General features: G+C 51.4%; 1 protein-coding gene across 1 annotated transcript in view; it reads left to right on the top strand.

The window, feature by feature from the left end:
* Positions 1–3,069: 3,069 nt before the first annotated feature.
* NSG1 (neuronal vesicle trafficking associated 1) overlaps positions 3,070–16,932 on the top strand; it is a 34,187-nt gene continuing 20,324 nt past the window's right edge. Inside the window, exons 1-2 of the mRNA XM_048510149.1 lie at positions 3,070–3,335; positions 8,746–8,862. Coding sequence (XP_048366106.1) covers positions 3,201–3,335; positions 8,746–8,862 — 252 coding nt within the window. The 5' untranslated portion in view covers positions 3,070–3,200. The remainder of the gene's footprint in view (positions 3,336–8,745; positions 8,863–16,932) is intronic.

Here is a 16,932-nt window from a genome sequence, read left to right as displayed (position 1 = left end):
TTGATGGAGGGGTAGTGCAGCGCTTCTGAAAGAGGTGGAGGTCCATCTTCTTTTGAAGGGGCCTCCTTGGAATCTACTGTGCTGGGAAATTATCGCCCAGTGGCCAACATCTCGTTTTTGGCCAAGGGCCGAGAGACGGTGGTGGTGGCTCAATTGATTTGATGGGCCCATGTCAATCCGCTTTTAGGCATGGTTCCAGCACAGAAATGGCCTTGGTCACCTTTATGAGGAGAGAGACAGGGGGAATACCATCCTGCTGATTTCCCTTGATCTCTCAGCAGCTTTTGATATCCTACACCGTGGTATTTTGTTGGACCAGCTCTGGGGAATGGGGTTGGGGGTGCTGTTACAGTGGTTGTTCCCCTACGTTTGGGGTCTGTTCCAGAAGCAAGCATTGGGGGACCTGGCTTGCAGTCCTGGGAGCTCCCTTGTGGAGTTCCCCAGGGCTCAATCTTACCACCTACACTGTTCAACATCTATTTGAAGCCACTGGGTGAGACCATCAGGGGATCTGGAGTCAAGTGTCATCAATATGCGGACGACATCCAGGTCTATCTCTCCATTTCATCAGAGTCAGGAGAGGAGCTCTGTGTGCTGGTACAACCTGGAAGGTGTTATGGGCTGGATGAGGACCAACAAACTAAGGCTGAATCCAGATGAGATGGAGGTTCTGTGTGTCCCAGCCCCGCAAGTCTGTGAGACCAAAGGGCACCTGGATTTGGGTGGGGTTGTATTGCCCCAGAAAGACCAGGTACAAGACCTGAGGGAGCTGCAGTAGTCTAGCCTGGAGGTGACCATTGAATGCCTCACTGTGACTAGATCAGGGCAGGACAGGTAGGGGATCTTAGGGAAGGTGAAAAATGGTGATCCGGTCCTCCGGTGAAAGGGAGGCACCCAGGGTTATGCGCAGGCTCCTGGTGGAGGAAGATGCTAACAGTTGAATCCCATCAAAAGCCCAGACTCTGGGCTTCCAGCCACAGGACCTCCATTTTTGTTGGATTCAGTTTCAGTCGACTCTACTCCAGCCACCTCACTGTGGCCTCCAAGCACATGGCCAGGGGGACCTGGGATGGTGCCCTACTGGCTGCCCATCAACAGATATTGTTGCGTACTGATGCTCCCTCGGCCCACAAGCTGGGTGAGAGGCTGTGTATCCATGTGAAAGAGCACTGAGGAGAGGGCTCATCCACTGGGCTTTGTTGCAGTGTGAGGGTTTGAACCTGGCTCTCCCAGATCCTCACTGGTGATGGGGGCAGGGATATTTTGCATCTCCTCAGAGATTCTTTGCTGTCACTGAAAGTAGCTCCCGTGCTCAGCTCTGACATGGGAGAGACGCTGGAGTCACACCCCGGCTTCAGCGAAGTCCTGTTCCATGTTGCCCCAACAACCGCCCGTCAACAAGCCCAGCCAGATGTGCTGCTGCTGGAAGTCCCGGGGCTAAAGCGCTGCAGCTCTGTGATGTGGCCCGACAGCCTCTGACAGCAGAGCAAGAGGTGGACTTGCTTTTCCCTGCACTTGGCTGACTTCTTTGACCTCTCTCAGGGCACAGCTTGGGGGGCAGCAGCAGCGTCTGCTGTGATCTGAAAGCTTCAGGGCCTGCTTGCGCTTGTGTGGCCGTGAGCACTCCTCTGTCAGTGAGCACAGATGGGCCCGACATACCCAGAGCTCCTGCTTCGGGCACAGGCATTGCTGGCTCACAAGATCAGGACCAGGGACAGCGGCTGCCAGAACAGGGGGGTGGAGCTTACTGGTTAGGAGGGTCGGATTTGACATGAATGTTGCGACTTGGTCAGGCCAGGGAGGGGGGATGTCTTGGCTGGGGAGGGGCTGCCTTGAGCAGACTTTGGAGGTCCACAGGCCAATTGAGGCACACACACACACACACACACACACACCCTGCTCCTGATTTGGCCTGGCGAGAGCACATCAGATCAGGATAGGAGGAGGTGTTGCCTCAACTGGCTTGTGGATCTCCTAAGCCTGCTCAAGGGGCCAGTTATCCGTCCGCTGGGCTGCATTTTTGACCCCATGGGCATTTGAAATTTGCCTTGATTGACAGGAGGCCTGCCACACTCTCCTGCTGCTTCCTGTGTCCCCTGTGCTCCTGGGCAAGCGCCACCAAGCCGGCACACAGGAGGCACACAACTCTCTCTCTCGCAGGAGGGGCAAAGCGGGACGCTGCATGGGGTGTGCCAGACACCCCCCGCGCTGGGCATGAGTCAGTCCCGTGAGGGGCACTCGTGGCTTCCTCTCCGTGCTCCTGGAGCCATCCATTGGGCAGCCTGGCAGGAGGGGCAGTGCCACCTGTCCTTGACTTGTGCCTCTGGGCAATTCGGGAGAGATGAGACCACGGGGGGGGGGGAGGGGGCGGCAGGGCCTCCGCAACTTTCAGAAATGAGTCACAGCACTTGACATTTCCGTTCTGCCTTCTGGACGCTCAAACCCCTGCAGCGTGTTGTCTCGGTCATTCATACACCCCTGCAAGGTAGGTCGGTGTTATTCTCATGGAAGCTACTGCGGGGAGGGGAGTGCTCTGGCTTAACATCCTCTGCTGAGGTGGGTTGAAAACTGGACTGAGCCCCTCCTCTTAGCCACTGGCGAGACCATGGCACCCCCCCCTCCCCAAGAGTCCATGGGAAATGGGGCAGCTCCCCTGGGCGCCACGCCTAGGGAGAGGGAAGGTGACTGCTCGTAGCTTTCCCCTCCCCCCCACCGACAGCGGGACAGGAGGGTCCCTGGTGCCCGTGACCCCCCCCCCCCCCGTGGGCTCCCCGCGGCCGAGGAAACCTCCCTCCCTTGACTGGCAACCAGCGGGGGGGGGGTGAGTTGCTGCGCGAGGCCACTGTCCCCCCCCCCCGCCCTTCTCCGGCCGGTGAAATAGCGCCCCCCTCCCGCCGGCGTCCCTCCCCTTCCCGGGCGCGCCAGTGCACGGGCTCGAGGAGGAGGCGGGCACGCGCGCGCGTTCCTGGGCGCCTCCGTTCCTGCTCCGTCGGCCCCCGCCGCCCAGAGGGTGGGGAGAGGGGAGGGGAGGGAGCGGCTCCTTCCCCGCGCGCCCCCGCGGCCCGCCCTATCCTCTCCCTCGCCGGGCGCGCGCGCGGTTGGCGGGCGGGCGGCCGAGCGGGCGTCGGGGGCGCGCGGGCGGGCGTCGGGCTGCGGCTTTGTGGCGCCTCGGCTTGCGCTGCAGGAGCGAGGCGGCGGCCATGGTGAAGCTGGGCGGCCCCGCGGGCCAGAAGAGCCCCTGCAAGGAGGCGCCCCCCGCCGAGGACGGCTTCGACACCATCCCCCTCCTCACGCCCCTGGACGCCCACCGGCTGCAGTTCCCGCCCCCGGACAAGGTGGGCCACGGGGGGAGGGGGCTGGACTGGCCCTGGCGCCCCCCAACCAGGCCGCCGGAGGGGGAGGGGCGCTCAGGGGCTGCTTTGGGGGCCGGAGCCGGGGGGAGCCGCTGCCCTCCCTCGGGGGCTTCTCAGGTGCGCTCGACCCCCGGGGGAGCCTTTCGGGACGGGGCGCAGCGGCCGCTCTCCGGGCGGCTCCTTCGCCCCCCTCCCCCCGCCTGCCGCAGAGAAGAACCCCCCCTCCCCGGACTAGCAGGTCTCTTGCTTGGCGCTTCTGCTTTCAGCCTGGCAGGCGCTTCAAAGGGGGGAGCAAAACCTTGCAGGCATCGCCCGGGGAGGGGCTGCTCAGGAGGGGGGGGCCAGGTCCCCCCGAAGGCGTTTCTGTGGGTCGCGGAGATGCCCCTTCCCCTGGGAGCTGTCATTCGCGCCCGAAAGGCCAGGGGTGGGGGTGGGGGGTTTCACCACCCTTGGCGCCCAGGAGGGTCTGCGGGAAACATTGACCCGGGGGGCAGCGCTTGTCGAGGAACCTCGACCAATATGGAGGCGCAGCACACGGGACGCGGCTGTTCACGCGGCCCCGCTTGGATCCCGAAGCCCCCGGATGGCAACGCGGCGCTGTGACGTCGCACTCCTCTGGGCTTTGTCTCCGCGGCTCTTTGTGCTTTTGTTCCGAAATCAGTGCGGCACTTGCCCGCTCCGTTGTTGCCGCACGCACGCACGCCAGCTGCACACATCCTGCAGCTGTTTTGGACACACAAAAAGCTCCCCAAAAGACAAATGCTGCCCAGGATAAAAGGGAATGAAAAGGTCACAGCATTCATTGGAAAATGCGATGAGCTGAAGGCCCCTGGAGACAAGTTGATGCTCACGGTTGAATGCCACGCCCCCACCCCACCCACCCCTGGGGGCCCCAAGAGCCTCCACAGCATGTCACCGCGGCAGATGGACATCTGTTGTTCTGGTACCTGTGCCAGACTGGTTGTCGCACCGCTAAAATGCTTGTAGAGCAGCCTGCTTGTTTTTAAAAGGGTGATAATTTCAGGGTAACAACAGTGAACTTCAGCACCAAGACTTCTGATCCCCCTGCTCCGTTATGCAAATCAGCCTATGACTTAGCAGGCTCTAGATTAAATTCTGGCTTAGTAGTACATGATCCAGCAAAGAAAGGGATCGTTTCTGAAATCTGGACTCTGCAATCTATCGAACTAACCCCTGATACCCCAAGTTAGACTGTTACGAGTTTGTGTGCACCTCAAAAACCGCCCCTCACCTATTTTGGTCTCTGAAAGACCCAATCTCACCATGTCAATGCAGCCTGGACACCTTAGAGTATCCCCAAGATCCAGAGGCGTTCCTCCCATTGGGCAAAGTGGGCAGTTGTCCTGGGCGCAGCCCTGTGGGGGGCGCAGGTTTGTTTGTGGGATTTTTTGTATTTTCAGTGTTTTTCCATTTTTGGCCTGCAGAGGGCGCTGTTTTTAGGCTAGCAGCACCAAAATTTCAGGGATGTTTTGGGAGACTTTCCTAATGCTATCACCCAGGTTTGGTGAAGTTTGGTTCAGGGAGTCCAAAGTTATGGACTCCCAAAGGGGTGCCCCATCCTCCATTGTTTCCAATGGGAGCTAATAGGAGATGAGGCTACACCTTTGAGGGTCGATAACTTTGGACCCCCTGAACCAAACTTCACCAAACCTGGGAGGTATCATCAGGAGACTCTTTTACTGATACCACTCAGGCTTTGTGAAGTTTGGTCCAGGGGGGGTCCAAAAGCTATGGGACTCTTAAAGGGGGTGCCCCTATCATCCATTGTTTCCAATGGGGAGCTAACAGAAGATGGGGTTACAGCTTTGAGGGTCCATAACTTTGGACCCCTGAACCAAACTTCACCAAACCTGGGTGGGTATCATTAGGGAAGTCTCCCTAAAGATACCCTGAAAGTTTGGTCTTGTTACTTTAACAATTCCCCCCCTGCCAACAGGCACCTCCCTCTAAATTTCCCCTGTGATTTTCCTTTTAAATCCCCCCACCTTTGACATGGATTTAAAGGGAGAATCTGAGGTCCCCAGTTTAAACATTGCAAGTGATGCTTTTTCAGGGTGGGGGAGAATCAACCCCAAAATAGCATCCCTTCCAATGTTCTTTAAACTGGGAACCCCAGATTCTCCCTTTAAGGTGGATTTAAAAGGAGAATCTGGGCTCCCTAGTTTAAACACCATTGAAAATGATGCTGTTTGGGGGTGGATTCCAGCATCACTTTTGTTTTAAACTAGGGAGCCCAGATTCTCCTTTTGAAACATTGAAAGTGATGCTGTTTCCCCAATTGGGGGGTACTGGATCACAACACCATAAAAAATGTTTTCATAGCAGTAATAAAACATTTTGAAAGCATTTTGAAAATGTTTTCAAAAAATTATTTCTGCTGTGTGGCATGAAACTTTATTGCTGTGCTCTGGATTTGTGAGTTGGGGCATGTTCTATAATGTGATGGTGACTTTGAAACAACCTGGTATAAAAAATCATTGCTTGGTCACAGTGGGGGGCGCCAAACTCCAGTTTGCCTAGATACGCCACTGGGCGTAGCTACAAGGGGGGGTGCGCGTTGCATTGGGCATGAACCTGGGGGGGGCATCAAACTCAGGTTTTGCCCAGGGCTCCAGTTTGCCTAGTTACGCCACTGCCAAGATCCCTACTGTCTCTAGGCCTCCTTTTAGGGTTCTTCCTGCCATGGGCTACTCCCCTGGAACACCACCTACGGGAGCCATTGCAGAGTTTGGCCGATTTCGGCAACCTCTCAGATTGTTGGCTGTGTTACAAAACCCAAATGGCCTACACGGGTGCTTGGGCCCACTATACCCACATAGCAAAGACTCTGTTATGGTGGTTTGATTTCTCTGAGGGACCGGATGATGTGTATGATCACCACAATTGGAAACTTGACATTTTGCTTTCTAAAAATCCTAAGGGAGGATTTAGGATTTCTAAAAATCCTAAAAATCCTTCGCTCCTTTGTATGCCTTTCCCTGCAAACTCTTTGTAAGTGCTAGTGACCCTGTTTGGCCAGAGAGTCCAGGGTTGTGGCGCAGAGGCAGGCAATGGCAACCCACTTCAGGCCATCTCTTGCCTTGAAAACCCCACAAGGGGTCGCCGTAAGTCAGCTGTGACTTAGCAGCACATTTTACCACCACCTGCTGTCACCCCCGGCTTCAGGGTGTACCCCAAGGTTTCATGTTTTTCCTAGATCAAGTCCCAAACAATCCAACTATTTGATCTCTCTCAATCATTTTGTCTTTCTAGCCCAGTGGTGGCGAACCTATGGCACTCCAGATGTCCATGGACTACAATTCCCATCAGCCCCTGCCAGCATGGTCAATTGGCCATGCTGGCAGGGGCTGATGGGAATTGTAGTCCATGAACATCTGGAGTGCCATAGGTTCGCCACCACGGCTCTAGCCTGAGCAGGAAACCAAGCCCAGGACAGGGATCCTTAAAAGTGCTCCTGCCCTGGTCCTTTGCAGCACTTTGAGGGAGGAGGGCTCTGGTCTCGACAGGGAGCCCTACAGTGCCCTTGAGCACAGCTGATGCACTTATAAGTCAGTGGTATTTATGCATTTCTGGGTGGAGAAGTGAAGCCCTAAACTTGGAGAAGACAAAACCTGCAGTCCCTCCCTTCCCAAGTGGGTAGTTCTGGTCTACAGGTACCCTGAGGAACTACAGTTCCCCCATCCACCCACACAGAGCCACAGTCTGGAGCAGTTGTGGTCACACTTGCAGAAAGGTGCTTTTTTCCATGTTGTGAGTAGGTGCAAGGAGAGGGTTGTGGGATTCTTGTAGCAGGGTTGGAGGAAGAGTTGAAATTGTCCATTCCCTCCTGGCCTGTGAAACCTGACAGGCCTTTTGCTCGAGTGTAACAACCAGAAGCGCACAATCTATAATTGTGGGTTTATTAATCAATGATGGTGCTCCTGTGTAGGAGCAAGGCTTGGAGAATCACAAATGTCACACTTCAGAGCAGTGTTTCAGCTGAGTTCTTTCAGTCGGGTGTGGTTTGCAAGACCTGGGGCCCCACAGAGAACAAAAAAAGAAATTCTCATCAGGTGTTTCAGGCCAGCCAGCTCTCTGGGCCATTAACCTCCACTGCAGGGTTGTATATTCAAGAGACTCTTGTTCCTGTGGTGGCACAAGCACAGCCAGCTGGTGGGTTCGGGCAGTCCATTTCACCTGGCACAGAGCGCAGAGGACAGGCTTCCAGCTTGGCAGACCTTCACTCTGGCTCCAGTTTGCATGGCACCCTAATGCAGGTGCCAGGGTGAAACCAACTCTGCTGCCTCTACACACCTGGGGTTCTAACCTGGCATTAAACCATGGTTTTGAAACACTAGATTCAGATCAATCTGGCTTTCCACTGGTGAGAAAAGGAGGAAGAGGTTCCCCTTTGAACCCCAAGGGATCATGGGAACTGTGTGGACACATGCCGTGTGACGGGGGCTGTGCTTCAAGGGAGTGTGGAGGGAGAAAGCCATTGGGTGCCATTTTGCTTTGGCATCCACACTTGTTTTCCCATGGAAATCTCTAAGCCAGAGACTTGATGGTAACTGGACGGTGGAAGTATACGCATGTATCCCAGTTCTGGTACAGATGAGGTTGACATATTAAGTCTTTTAGATCCTTAACAGCGGCCAAACAATGCTGCAGTTCTAAGGGCAGGATTTTGGCAGGTTCACAGTTTGAGATGTCTGGAAAAGGAGATCTTTGCAATGGCATATTCTAGGGGTGGGGAATATATCTGTTAATTGTAATTGCAGATCAGTAAATGGAAGGTTCAGGGGGCCAAGTATCCCCCCCAGCAGACACCCGTGCAGACATGCCTCTGAAAATGATCTGAGTTAAGCATCTCCAAATGCAAAGGCAGAAGGAAGTGCAGGCGGCATAACTCGCTATGTGGGGGTGAAACTGGCGAGGAGAACATTTTGACCCAGTACACCAGGAAGGGACTCCTCTCAATCCAAGCAGAAGAAGCAAAGCTCGCAACTCACTTTTGTGTCCCACAAAAAGGAATGCTAATTTCATGCTAAGTCTCTAAGATGCCAGCCAAGAGAGTCAATGAGCTGCGCTGTTCTTGCCAACGTCACACCCGAAGACTTTGGCGACCAGTGTGGTGCAGTGGTTAGAAGTGGCGGACTCTAATCCAGAGGACCGGGTTTGATTCCCCACTCCTCCACATGAATCCAGCTGGGTGACCTTGGGCTAGTCCTGGTTCTCTCAGATCTCTCTCAGCCCCACCAACCTCAGAAGGTGTCTGTTGTGGGGAGTTGAAGGGAATGGTTAGCTGCTTTGAGACTCCTTAAAAGTGAAGAAAAGTTAGCGAAAACTCTTATTTTCTTCAACTGGTGTCCTGCCAATGTTGCTTCAACAGGTGGTGGTCAAGACAAAAACAGAATATGAACCAGACCGTAAGAAAGGGAAGTTCCGAACTCCTAAAATAGCCGAGTTCACAATCAGCATCACTGAAGGCATCTCAGAACGGTTTAAGGTAAGCAACACTTGTTTTCTAGCAAGGTGGTTAAAAACAATTACGCTAGGAATGCTCCTCAATCACCAGGCACAGTTCCCGACAATTTGACCTGTTCTCCACCAGCTGCTCTGGTTACCAGTTGAATTCCAGGTCATGTTCAAGGTTTTGCTGTTAATCTTTAAAGCTTTGAGTGGTCTGGGGCTGTCATACCTGTGGGGCCGCATCTCCCCATACTGCTTCCCAGAGGCTCCATTGCTCTGCCGGTAGTAACTTTCTGATGGTCCCTAACCCCCAAAACACTTGGCTAGTTTCCCCAAATCCTCGTGGTTTCAGGGGATTTTTGGCCCTGACTCCAGCCTGGTGGATCTCTCTGTCTCCAGGAACCAGGACCATGCAGGAGCACAGTCCAGTCTGCAGGGCCAATAAAAGACGCTCCACCAGGCCTTGGGTTGAAGCAGCCATGGTTTTCCCTTCCCACTGACATTTAGCCACTGAGCTTGAAGTTGAGCTAAGGAACATTTAGTAGGTTTTTCTCCCGACGCTTCGTATTCCGTGGTTGGTGATCTTCAGAGGATCTTTCAGATCCTCTTGAAGATGCCAGCCACAGATGCAGGCGAAACGTCAGGAGAGAATGCTGCTAGAACACGGCCATACAGCCCGGAAACCACACAGCACCCAAGTGATTCCGGCCGTGAAAACCTTCGACAATACATTTGTCACTTCCCTGGTCGCCATCATTGGATATGATTTTAATATTTGATATTTTGGGGTTTTTTTGTCATCCATGAATTGTATATTGTACAACCTATATTTTAACCATGCGTGTAAGCTGCTCTGAGTCTGGGAAGAGTGGGATAGCAAATTTAATAAAATCCCAGTCATGCAGAAGTGGTCGTGGCTTGCCCAAAACCTTCAGGAGCAGAATAGTGGCTCAGCAATAGCCAAAGCAGCTGGAGTTGGAAGAAAGGGCTCAGGGGCAGCAGCAGTGTCTGGCCTGAGCTGCAGAACCACAGAAAAGTGAATCTGCTGCTTTTTACAATTGAAGTTCCTTTGAAGAATCTTTCACCACATTCTAGACTTTGAGCACCAGAAGTGTACTTCTCAAGACGACAATCCTGAATCAATCTCTTCTCTCAACACTCCATATTCAAGAGAAAAGTGTGGTCACTTGCTTGGGATTCCATTGCTACCTACCCACCATTTGGGTAGGTGTTTGAGAGTGCGTAAAGGATTCTTTGTGGCTCCCACAAAATCACCCACCCCATGTGCATGACTTCTCTTTAAGCGCTTTGACAGCCCAACAGATCCAGACTAAATTAGGATGTAAAGACAATCATGTTGTAGAGATGGACTACCCGAAGGTGTGTTTTTTAATGTGCATAATTGCAAAACCAACTTCAATCCATTGTAAGCAACACCAACTTTAAGGTGGCCTGGTGGCATTATTTGTTTTAATTGCCAGGAGGAGGGACATATCAGAACTGAGTGCCCTAAACTGGTAAATACAAAAAGACCTGCCAGCCCCACAAAATCTGTCAAGCTAGTCCAACAGGCAGAACAGCCTGCTTGTGACGACAACCCCCCCCCCCCCCACGCAGTGCTGTGGTAACACCTGAAGAACATCCCCGTCAGGATTTAGAAATAATGAAATTGAGGCTGGAACTACCTAAGATAGAGGCTGAAAAAGAGAAAGCTAAGATAGAACCCGAAAATGAGAGGGCAAAGATTGAGAAAGCTAGAATTGATTCTGAAAATGAAAAGGCTAGGATAGAATCTGAAAATAAAAACTCCCAGAGAAAACTTTTCTACCACAGATGCTCTTTGTAAACAGCCTCCCTCACACATGGTTTCCAAACTCCTCCAATAACACTGCCGATGTGCTGTTATGGTTACATGACTACCTTTCTCATTAGTTCAATGCTTCAGTTTACCAGCAGCATTCACAATTCATTTTTTAAACATTTCATGTACAAGTGTGAGGAAAAGGGCTAGATTGCTACCAGGGCCCTCTGAAAACAGATGTGGAGATGTGGTTGTATCACAAGAGGTACCCACAGGTGTGTGCTCTCCCAAAAAAGAAGCCCTCGGGGCCATGCAGAAGGCCCGATGGCATGTGGAAGGGAAACAGACACACCAAAAGCTGGGGAACAGATGTACCAAGCACTACAGAAATTCCTTCGGAAAAACCAGAATGTGGGCAAGATGGCTGCCGATCATTTTGTGGTTCTCTGACCAGGTGAAGAGAAGAGTGACCAATGCCAGACTCTTCAGGAGCAGTGGCTTCCATCCACCGAGTCTGAATCCTCCCTCCATCCTACTGAACTTTCATCCAATGGAAGAGATTCTTCTGTCAAAGGAAAACACCTTAGGCTGGAAGAAGGCTTCGTAGAGAGCTGTGTGGAGTGAGAGGCTAGAAGCCACTAGGTTCCGCCATTGCAGGATGGTGCTGTCTTAGTGCTTTTACACACATCAAATAATGCACTTCCAGCCTACTTCAGTGGACTTTAGCCATTGTTGGCAAGCAAGTTTTGCTGTTTCTCCAAGTAAAACCAAGTTGCAAAATTAATTGAATGTGGACGGAACAGGCACACTTGAGAAGGGGGAGTGTAAGAACACGTGGTGTTTCTGTCATCAAGGCAGGGCACATAGCTGTGCCCCTATCGCAGTGGTGGTGAACCTTTTGCACTCCAGATGTTATGGACTACAATTCCCATCAGCCCCTGATGGGAATTGTAGTCCATAATATCTGGAGTGCAAAAGGTTCGCCACCACTGCTATAGGGGCAGGGCCAATTGGCCATGCTGGCAGGGGCTGATGGGAATTGTAGTCCATAACATCTGGAGTGCCAAAGGTTCGCCACCACTGCTATAGGGGCAGGGCCAATTGGCCATGCTGGCAGGGGCTGATGGGAATTGTAGTCCATAACATCTGGAGTACCAAAGGTTCGCCACCACGGCCTTATAGCCAATGGCTTATCCCCTTATGAGCATATTCAGGAATCCGTATTGCTGGACTCTTGCCTTGAGATGGGTACTTCTTTTCAGCCACACAGTTGGTTCCATCTGCCGCTGCTCACGAGTTCTTTTCAGCAGTCTCATCTCCATGTTGTCCTTTCATGGCGGGGGCCAGGTGCCCTCTTCACAGTGCCTTGATCATGGAGGCTGGCAGTACAAGCAATCATCCTGTTCTCTGCCCATCGCTTACTAGGGTCTGTTTTCATCAGGAATTTATGACTTATTTACCCTTTTGTACGTGGCTGAGAACGTTGGATTACGAGAGTCAAGAAAGTCACAGAACAATTTTGTTCTGAGTTTTAAAAAGCAGTGGTTACTGATGGGGAAAGGGCATGATGTGATTGTTCATGGAAAATATCTGAAAATGATTTTTTTTCAAAAAACAAATTAAAAAACAAACCTTAAACATTGCCTAAAATACAGGAATGTTCCTGTAAAGATTCCTCCAAGCAGTTCTCTGTGAAGCTTTGAAAATGAGCCTAACCAAATGTCCCAAGGGACAGGTTAAAAATACCATGTAAGGACTCAGGAGAGGTGTGATCGATCTCTCAATGGATTTTTGACACTGAAATGCAGCTACCGGGGGTGGGGGGCTGCAGTGGGAGAGTTGGAGGGGTGAGCAGATGCTTAACCCTTTACCACTTGGCATGTTTTTCTTGCTTCTGCTCTCGTGTTCGAGGAAGATAAAGGCAGCATGATGTAATTTTGCCAGCAGTTGGATCAGGCAGAGTGATCTGGGATGAACAAACAAGAAGAGGGCGTGGTGGAGGGACAGGCCTTTTCCTGGCAAGCTAAGCCACGGTTTGGCATGGCCTGCAGACTGTCCTCGGGCTTTCTAGAATGCTTGTTGCCTTTTAAGGAGCATCACAGTGATGAAGTGCAGGGGCTAAGACACCAAATGTTTCTAAGGAGCAGCAGTGGCGTAAGAGGTTAAGAGCATGTGTATCTAATCTGGAAGAACCGGGTTTGATTCCCAGCTCTGCCGCCTGAGCTGTGGAGGCTTATCTGGGGAATTCAGATTAGCCTGTACACTCCCACACACGCCAGCTGGGTGACCTTGGGCTAGTCACAGCTTCTCGGAGCTCTGTCAGCCCCACCTACCTCACAGGGTGTTTGTTGTGAGGGGGGAAGGGCAAGGAGATTGTAAGCCCCTTTGAGTCTCCTGCAGAGGAGAAAGGGGGGATATAAATCCAAACTCCTCCTCCTCCTCCTCCTCCTCCTCCTCCTCCTCCTCCTCTTCTTCTTCTTCTTCTTCTTCTTCTTCTTCTTCTTCTTCTTCTTCTTCTTCTTCTTCTTCTTCTTCTTCTTCTTCTTCTTCTTCTTCTTCTTCTTCTTCTTTTAATATGCAAAAACTGGAAATTCATTTTTGAATGAGAGTGCCGTGTCCCTGATCTTGCCCAACAAAGAGTCTTAGTTCAAAAATAATTCTTCTTTATTGAATGACAGATATCACTATGGAGATGCTTAGGAATCTATTGACAGAACTAAAATATAGGCATTTATCCCTCTCACCCAGTGGTGGGATTCACATAATTTAATAACCGGTTCCGAAAGGACTCAGTGGTGGAATTACAACCAGTTCTCTGAATTGGATAAAAAATAAGCTACTGATTCTACTGAACTGGTGCAAATAGACTGAATCCCACCACCTCTCACATCCCATCCTGCTGCTATGCAACAACTATGCCCTCCCCCTTGTGCACCCCAAGCCTGGCACAGGTTCCTTTGAAGCTGCCCACAAAGCACATTGACCTCCCAACAGCCAAAGCCACGAGATGGGCTGGACGGAGAGAAGAGGGACACAGTTCATTACGTAGACATCCCAGCACAGCAGAAGGTGAACAGAGGCAGGAGGGGAATGGATGCCGTATCCTTGCCGGAAATCAGGTCACAGACAAGCAGAACATGACATTGAGCTTCAGAGCTGTCTTGGGTGAGACGGCATGGCTATTGGGCTCATACAAACCGAGATCCATGCATGTGCAGAGGCAAAATTGGCCGTGTTGTTGCAGGTAAACCTGAGCGGAGCAACCAGCAAGATATAACTAATTGGGGGAGCCAAGTGCATTGTGACTGCGGTTGATGTCAGGCGAGAAAGTAAATGATGCTTTAAATATTACTCTTTGATTGTCACTCTGGGATTAATTTCAGACTGTCAAGTTGCTGGGTTGCGCTGCTAAGGAACAGCACACTGGAGAGAGGCTTCCGTGGGGCCTTGTGCCTAACAGGGGAATGCTGGGAAGGGCATATTGTGTTTCAGTGATGCAACTTGAACGGAGGGGAGAGAACATCTCCACCTTGCCAAACGAAAGCCCTTTTCAGTATGAAATACACAAATCTTAAAATGTCTGTTTAATTTCCTCCTCATAGATTTTAAGATTTAGTTCCAGAGCTTGTTGCATTTTAGGAAGCCTCGTGGGTGAGCATTCCCTGTTGCAAACCGTTCATGAATCTCAGTCCCCCTTTTCTTTGAAGAAGAAAAAGAAGAAGAGTTTGGATTTATTCCCCACCTTTCTCTCCCATAAGGAGACTCAAAGGGCTTACAAACTCCTTTTCCTTTCCCCACAAAGACACCCTGTGAGATGGGGGGGGGGGGGCTGAGAGAGTTCAGGAGAGCTGTGACTAGCCCAAGGTCACCCAGCTAGAATGTTGGGAGTGAAGAAACAAAGCTGGTTTACCAGTTAAAAGTCTGTCGCTCATTTAGAAGAATGTGGAATCAAACCCGGTCTTCCAGATTAGAGTCCATCTGCTCTTAATCATTATACCACGCTGGCAAAGGGATGTTTCTCTTGGGTCCTTATTAATTGGGAGCTCTTGACTTAACAGCTACAACAAAAACATGTAAAAGATTGTTTAAAAAATAAAAATCTATTATTAAGATGTGATCCCAACAGCCATTTATTCTAGCGAGACCTAGACGGCATCAACAAGTATCAGCAACAGGCTTCACGTCTTCCAACAGAAATGCCTACGCCAAATCCTGAAGATCCGATATGATGACCACATCACTATCAAAGAGGTTCTCCAAAGGAGCGGTATGTGCCAACTCCATACCATCATTGCACACAGAAGACTTCAACTGGCTGGCCATGTCCTTCACATGGAGATCAGTCGGATCCCAAAGACAGCAATGAGGTAGATACCTCCTGACGCCAAATGACAGCGAGGATGCCCCCAAGACACCTGGAGGAGAACATTCGAGCAAGACCTGAAAGCTCTGAATATTGCATGGGAAGAGGCTGATTTCTAAGTGTGAATTTCATAAGCCACAGCTGGATTTTTTGGGCTATCGCATCTCTGCTGCTGGCTTAGAACTGGACTCTGCCAACGTTGCTGATGTAATGGCATGGCCTCCTCCCCGGACTCGTAAGCAACTCCAGTCTTTTCTGGGCTTTGCCAATTTTTACCGTGACTTTATCCCTCACTTTTCCTCCTTGGCGCTCCCTTTGACTGATCTTTTGCATACCAAGGAGAAAGGTCCTGCGGCTTCCCGCCCTGGTGCTCCTTTGGTTTGGAGTTCGGCTTGTCAGTGTGCTTTTGATTCCTTGAAAGCTGCCTTCACTTCTGAGCCTGTTCTCGCCCACCCTGACCCCTCTTTGCCTTTTGTGATACATGTTGATGCTTCAGACAAGGCTTTGGGGGCTGCTCTACTTCAGCAGGGTTCGGATGGTCGGCTCCACCCCTGTGCGTATCTCTCTCGCAAGTTTTTGGGTGCTGAACTTAATTGGACTGTTGGTGATAAGGAAACCCGGCTTCACTTTGCTCCCTAAGCTGGCTATCCGCTAAACAGATCCGTTGAGCGGACTTTTTCACGCTCTTTCGTTTTACAGTTCATTTTTTCCCAGGCAAAACCAACCGTTTGGCAGACGCCCTGTCTCGCTTGCCAGAAGGGGAGGAGCACAAGGCGGATCCACTGCTTTCCCGCACTATCCTTTCCCCCACCCACTTGGGCTTGGCTGTTACCCGGTCGCAGGCAAAGGCGGAACCCCCGCTATCTGTATCTCCTCCCGGACACCTTCTCTCCGCCTTCTTGGAGGCAGGAAAGTCCCCAGTGCCTCTTACAGAGGGAGGTGATGGTTTAGTGTTACGTGACGGCGTTTGGTGTCGTGGCTCCCTGTGTTTGTTCCGCCCCATCTGTGGTTTCAAATCCTCCACCAGGGGCATGATTCCAAGTCGGCCGGTCACTTTGGCTTTGTAAAAACTTTGCATTTGCTTTGCAGACAATTTTGGTGGAAAACCATGCGTAAGGACATTGAGGCTTATATCAAGGGCTGCCCTATCTGTGCTAAGGCAAAACCCATTCCGGGCTGGCCCCAAGGATTATTGCAGGACATTGAGCTGCCCAGTGGGCCCTGGCAGGTGATCTCCATGGATTTTATTACAGACTTGCCTTTGAGTCATGCAAAACGGTGATCTGGACTGTAGTTGATCTGTTCTCTAAGCAGGCTCATTTTATTCCTTGTACCTCCATTCCCACTGCTCAGAAACATGCTGAACTGTTTATGCTGCATATTTACAGGTTGCATTCTGCCCCCAAGAAAATAATTTGTCTCTTGCATTTGGAGGGCCTTTATGAAGTTGTTGGGCATTGAACAGGGGTTGTCTTCGGCCTACCACTCCCAATCTGATGGGGAGTCTGAGAGGTCCAACCAGACTTTGGAACAGTACCTGAGATGTTATGTGAACTATCAGCAAGATAACTGGGTCGACCTGTTGCCCTACGCGGAATACGCTTACAATAACTCAGTTCATAGTAGTACAGGCAAGACTCCTTTTGAGGTGGTCCATGGTCGTTCGCCTCCCCCTCTGCCCATGCTTCAGTCAGGATACGCCCCTGGATCCGAGGTTAAGGAATGGATGCAGTCCGTGGCTGATCAATGGCCTCCTATCTTGAAAGCACTTCAGGAGGCTAGAGACTCATACAAGTGACAGGCCAATAAGCGCAGACACGACTTCCCCCTAGTGGTGGGAGATATGGTGTACCTCTCCACCAAGAATCTCCGGGACATACATCTGCCCTCAAAACTGAGTGCGAAATATATTGGGCCCTTTAAGATTGTCAGAGTGATAAATA

Source organism: Sphaerodactylus townsendi, linkage group LG10 (genome assembly GCF_021028975.2).
Source record: "Sphaerodactylus townsendi isolate TG3544 linkage group LG10, MPM_Stown_v2.3, whole genome shotgun sequence".
In the NCBI taxonomy this organism is placed as follows: Eukaryota; Metazoa; Chordata; class Lepidosauria; order Squamata; family Sphaerodactylidae; genus Sphaerodactylus; species Sphaerodactylus townsendi.
Note: the sequence above shows the minus strand (reverse complement) of the source record. Positions and strands in the feature narration are given on the sequence as shown.